Source organism: Rhea americana, unplaced genomic scaffold (genome assembly GCF_003343005.1).
Source record: "Rhea americana isolate MKP2758 unplaced genomic scaffold, rheAme1 scaffold_21, whole genome shotgun sequence".
NCBI lineage: Eukaryota > Metazoa > Chordata > Aves > Rheiformes > Rheidae > Rhea > Rhea americana.
In genome coordinates this window covers 954,044-960,043 of record NW_028186258.1, presented here as the reverse complement: position 1 = coordinate 960,043, position 6,000 = coordinate 954,044, and the positions used below count along the sequence as shown (strand labels likewise).

The window sequence follows — 6,000 nt, the reverse complement described above, 5'->3', positions numbered from 1 at the left end:
CAAGGAACAAAACCTCCTCGCTACCCCACTGAGAGCCCAGAGCCCCACGGCCAGCCCAGCCAAGCACTGGGGCTGGGGAAGGCAGGCAGGGCCTGGGGGATGCAGGGCAGCCGCAACACTCAGCAGGGCCTACAGCTCCGGGGGGCACCGGGGGGTTGTCCTCGGTTGGCTCTGGAGGGTGAAGCATCTCTATCAGGCTCCCCGCTTCCAGGGGGCCGGCCGCTGCTTGGGAATGGTATTTCTGGCCTGGTCCGAAGCCCGTCAGCGGCTCTGGCCGAGCGCGCGCAGCCAGGGGAAGCCTCCGCGCCGAGCCGAGGAGGGTGACAGCGTCACCGTGCTGCACACAGGTCCAGTGCTGCACCCGTTCTTGCCAAGGGAGGCATGCAGTATTTCAGATAGCTCTCTGCTCCTACAAACACCCCGGGCAGAGCAGCCAGCGCAGGCTACAGCCTCTCCCAGATAAGCTGAATTCATTGTTTAGATTATCAGCAGGGGTTTCTACATTGCAAACAAGCTTACTGAGACATGAGAAACTGTTCAGACTCTCTGCAGCACAAGCAATAAAAGGACAAAGGAAATCACCTAACAAACCCTGCCGGCAATTCGAGCCGAAACGCCTCCCTCAGAGGCCGGGGGTCCTTGGAAACGCTACTGCCACCACGCAGAAGCGTTGGGCGAAAGCAAAACCACTTGCAGCCAAAGCAGGTCCACTGGGACTAGACAGTCAATGTGCAGCTGGGCCTCAGTCCAGAGCCTCCCAAACCCAGGGTGAGGCTCTGGCCTTGCCTGGACACTGGAAGTGGCTTTTGGCTGCATAGTGTCATGGGAAGATCATCCAGCCTTTCAGGCAGTCATCTCCAGCATCCGATACACCCAAAGAGCAGTCACTGGGACAAGGACAGACTCACCAGGTATTTATTAATTTTCTCAGCTAGTTCTGATCCCTGTCCTGCCATAGCAAGGTGGATAACTGCAGACTGTTGAGGTGTATCCACACAAGCTGCAGAGCATTAGCAGATGGAGACAGTCTCATAAACCCCTGGTCCTCCTCGTTCTTCTCCCTCCCTTTCTTGGCTTCATTCCCTGACACAGCAGCACTTGAGTAACCGTTTGGGGCACAAATTAAATAACCACATCCCACAGGGCTGCAATGAAAATCAGCTTGGCCAAAGTAGTGATGTTTATTTTGCTTGCAAAACCCCATAAGGCAGTACATTGCAGGCTCGCTGGCTGCAACCAGGCCTCTCCCCCTCAGCATGGTTGGAGACAGGTGCTCCAGCCAGCAGCAGGGACAGATAGCATCCATTCCTGGATTTGGAGAGCTCATATCTCTCCTGGCCAGAGGGCAAACAATGTGCTCCTGGAACTGGTGGGAGCCAATCCTGGCAAGGTCCAGATAAGCACTGACTTGGCACACCAGGACTGCAATACAGTGCTAACATGTCCTGCAGCCAGGGAGCCCACAGAGCCAGGAGTACTGAGTAAGTCTAGTGAGCCTTGTGCACTACAGAGAGCATTTACCTTCCTTTTTACTAATGGTGAGCTGGACTCAGGGCAGCAGATCAGATGGCAGCCATCAGGACGCTCATTCTGAAGTGTCATGAGTAGGCTGTGGTAGGAAGCAGATGTGAGATTCAGCCTGTCCTATCAGCCATCTGCAAGCCAAGTGTCCAGATCCTTTTTTATCAAAAGGCAGCAGGGTCAGAGCAGCACCTCACCCAAGTCATCAACCTAAGACAGAATCTGTGCATCCATCTCTGTCCACTGGCTGCAGAAGTGGACAGTGCTTAGAAAAGACAGCCAGCTCATAGATGGGCATTGCTAAGGGAGAGGAACCACCTAGAACACCTCCAGCCTGAGAAGAGGAAAACCTCATTGCAAAGAGAGTAAACTTGGATGAAGACGCACGACACTGGACCAGTTGCTGCTGGGATCCATCCTGGATTCCTCCCTCCCAAAACCAGAGCCTAAAATTATCCACAATGGGTCTTGCAATATAGTCAGATGGGGGATGTCTTTGTCGGCCTGCTGCATTTGCTGGCTGTTCGTCTCCTGACCTGCAGCACTTGCACTTTTGCGAAAATGTTCAAAGTAAGGAGGTATCCGTGCCTGGAAGTCCAGAGCTAACTCTGGCTCTAGAAGTACTCCTCCTTTCCCTGTGAAGCATTGTTGAGACATCCCAAGCAATGGTACTTGCCACACAGTCAGGGTCTCTCGTAGAGTTTCATGATATTCTCATCGTGGAGCTTTTTCCACACTTTCTTCTCCAGGTTAAAGTCATGGTTAGTGTAGAAGATCAGGGGTTTCCACTCCTTGTCATAATAGTGATCTGAGTACTTCTGGTGACCCTCTGTGATGTAGCCATAGGCACTCACCTGGGAAAGACAGAGGGCTCAGTCTGGAGAGGTATAAAGGATGAAAGGTGCTGAGTATATTACAGAACACAGCTCCCAAATGGGGAGAGAGTATACGACAGGGATGCCAGTAAGGGCAGCCTCCCAGTGACCCTATATGGGGGTCCAGATAGATCAGATTGCAAATGCTGGCTCCAGATGGGTTGATCTCCTCTCAAACTACCTCCCCTTGGGAGCGAGGACAGCCCTCAGGCCCTGAAGCCACAGGAAGTTTCACAACCTGTATGTGATCTATTCTGGGATAATTTCTCTTGTCCTCAATCCACTCCCCACAGCTTGCAAGAACCCCTCTACCCTCAAAACAGATGGTGGTTGAGGTTGGAGTCACTCATGCTCTACCTATTATCCTATTCCCTTTTCTGAACAGTGCTGTGCACAAGAGTCATTGCACCCTTACCTGGTCACAGAGATGGAGGGCAGTCAGCAGCAGGAAGGCCCCTGTTGTTGGTCTGTAGAGCCGCCAGTAGGGCTTATTCAGAGTTTCGGATTTTAAAAACCTGCAGCAGAAGAGAAGAAAGCAGGGAGCGACTGATGGGTGTGATGGTTCAAACTGGTTGTAGCTTGCCCTCTTGTGGCTTGTGTGCAACAGTATGTGGTCACGCTGGGCATTTCAGATAAGCTATCAGGGCAGCAAGCCTGCAACAGAAGCTGGTCCAGATACAGAGCTAGAAGGTCAGGACATCTCCCTCTCTCTCATCCTTCTTCCCTTCTCTGATGCTGCACTCTTGAACTCTGAATCACCAAAAGTTCCAGGTGTGCTCACAACAACAGTGTCAGGCCACGCTCCCCAGAGAATATATGCACTGTGCAGGTCCATGCTGATCCATCAAGCCTCAGACACCTGCAGCATGCAGCCAACTGGGTGCTGCAGTATCACTGCAGTCTGTGAAGAGCTGCATAGCAGCACTGGAGCTGGATCTGCTGGCACTGAGGACAGTGTGACAAGCACCCGAGTATGCATGAGTGCATTTGTATGCAGGGGTCCTGCTGCACGCTCAGTAAAGCACAAGGCCATCAGCCACACCGTAACCTGCAAATCTGCACTGAGCACAGCGCAGCCCAAGCTTTATGAAAGCGGTAGCTCATCCAGCAGTGGGCATAAAGAGGTGGTGGATTAAAGGATCTACTGCATTAAAACCTGTTCTTACATCTGTCCTTTGCCTTATAGTATAAGAGAGGCTTTGAAGCCACTTGGTATAACCTTATCTCCATCCATTTAGGAAGAAAACAAAAAATGTAGAAAAGGCATAGAGTAGGAGCAAAAAAACTGTTATGAGCTGTGGTATTTTGCACCAGTGGTTGTTAGAAAGGTAGGATTCCACATCAGAAAAATAAAATAAAATAGAAATTGAGCCCTCTTGGCCTTGCAAAGGACCTAAGCCAGAGGGGAGATGGTGGAACAAGCAGGTAAGTGCAAGCCATCTGTCACTACATTTGTCTTCTCTCAGAGAAAAGCGTAACTCAGCCCTCAAGGGGACTGAAGAGTAAATGCAGCCAAAGCACGGCACAACAGGAGTTCTTACTGTAGCTCATAATCACATGTGGCTCACGCCTGGCAAATCTTACAGTGACAGAGTCTAGAAGGCTTGTTAAAAGCATCAGAGCTGCAAAGAAGAGCAGCCAGGACAAGGGAACGGGATACCGAAGAAGTGCCCATTCTCATGCTTGAGGGCACAACTTACTTAGTCAGGGATGTGAGAAGAGGAGAGCTGTTATAGAACCTTCCTCCAAGGTACTGAACTATAGAAACCACAAAAGGTTGGTCCTGAACTAGATCATCTCTTCTGGCGCTTTAGCAACACTGCCCATGCAGAAATATCACGCGTCCAGAACGTCTTTTGTGTGCAGAAAACCAAACTTACAGCAGTTGCTCCTCCAGCTCACAGATGCCAGAGGGTAACATCCCACTCCAGGCAGAGGTCTACACATTGCTAAAATCCAACCTCAGAACCACAGAGCATTTTAGTTGACTGCACACTGGTGATTCTCACCCTCAAACTGTTGGTGTGGCTAAACTGCAGTTGTGAGGGAGCAAGCTGGGAGGATAGAGCCCAGAGACAGAGAGAGAAGGTGCTAGCCAGAAAAAGAAAGAAGCTTCTTAGAGCAGCTCACCTGTTTTTCATATATCTGAGAAAATCAGGATGAACCACCAGGTATTTGTCCAGCTTGAAATCTTCATCAAATCTGTCTCGAGGCCTTTTCCTAAGGACAGGAATGGAGAGACTTAGGACAAGCTCCCATATCTCATCATGGCTGGAAAGCATCAGCCATGATTCACTTGGTGACAAGTAAAGAAACACAAATGGTGTTAAGTGATTCTGCAGCATTTCCCAGATGACCAAAACCTGTGTGCACTGCAGGGGAAGAGATGAGGGAAAAGGGGAAACAACAGGACACAGGAGTATCAGTGTGTGTGTGTGTGTGTGCGCGCGCGCGCGCGTGTGTGTGTAGAAAAGACTTGGTAAAGTTGGACCTTCATCCATGAGTAGGCCATCAGGTACAGACACCAAACTAGACAATTAGAAGTGTTCATCCCAGAGGTCCACAAAGCTTTCTCCAAGCACAGACAACTACTCACTACATACGTGTACACACCACTGAAACCAGTTACTTCTGGGAAGGAAATTTATTGGTCAAGGCCAGGGAGGAAATGAGGCATAAAAATAAATCTGCAAGGGAAGGAGGTTTTAACCTCACTTTATCTTGTCCCTCATCTCAGCGGGGCTGGACACAGCATTGAGGCTGGAAGAAGGCACAGTGGAGTGCATTTAAGGTCACAGAGGAAGGCCCCATTTGTTTTACCCATATTGATTCAAGAATCCGTTCCTGGTTTCTCTGTTCAGCAGAAGAGCCTTCAACCACTCATAGTCTCTAGCACCCTCCAGGAAGTGAATGTATCTGACATCCTAAGAAAACAAGTAAGTGTTAACAAACAGCATGAGAGAGAAACGCACTTTAAAAACAAAAAGCAAGCAGGTATCTAGGCTCACCTAGATGTCACGGGCACAGATCTAGAGTTCACAGCTTTTAACTATTCTCTAGAAGCAGAGTGGAGGTAACATTTGGTGTGCAGCTAGTTTATATAGCAAGGGGCTGGGGTAGGACTCAAGCCCAGCCTGCCATTGTGAATGCTTACTCTCAAGCTACGGTGATGCAGGTTCCCCCGCACAGGGCAATACCAAGGTGCTATCTCAGCCCTTCTGCTCTTCATCGAGGGAAAGTTCAGAACTGAACACCACAAACAGTATCCTGTCAAAGCTGTGCACATGTACAACATGGACCTGACTTACTTTCCCCCTTGGAATCTTGCTGAACCCCCTTTGACTCAAGATCAGAAGAGAGGACACCAGGGAGTAGGCTGTGAATCCATAAAACGAGGTTTTTGTTCCCACATCTTTTTCGTAACCTTTGACGACAGCCCCGCTCACCCTGAGAAAGGAAAGCAAACAGAGGAACAGAGTTAGCAGGTGATCAGGGTAAACCGTGGTGTCTACATTTATAAAAGGACAAGAGAGCATTAGTCTGGAGGAAGAGCAGATTAGGCCCATTTCGAGCTACACCTCTTCAGCTGAGGAAAAGCTACTTC

The 6,000-nt window shown here is 49.9% G+C and overlaps 1 protein-coding gene across 1 annotated transcript in view; it reads right to left on the bottom strand.

The window, feature by feature from the left end:
* Positions 1–849: 849 nt before the first annotated feature.
* The window catches only part of ST6GALNAC1 (ST6 N-acetylgalactosaminide alpha-2,6-sialyltransferase 1), a 28,990-nt gene continuing 23,839 nt past the window's right edge, over positions 850–6,000 (bottom strand). The window contains exons 5-9 of the mRNA XM_085304747.1: positions 5,705–5,843; positions 5,217–5,320; positions 4,527–4,616; positions 2,812–2,911; positions 850–2,375 (exon numbers count right to left, since the gene is read on the bottom strand). Coding sequence (XP_085160873.1) covers positions 2,205–2,375; positions 2,812–2,911; positions 4,527–4,616; positions 5,217–5,320; positions 5,705–5,843 — 604 coding nt within the window. The 3' untranslated portion in view covers positions 850–2,204. The remainder of the gene's footprint in view (positions 2,376–2,811; positions 2,912–4,526; positions 4,617–5,216; positions 5,321–5,704; positions 5,844–6,000) is intronic.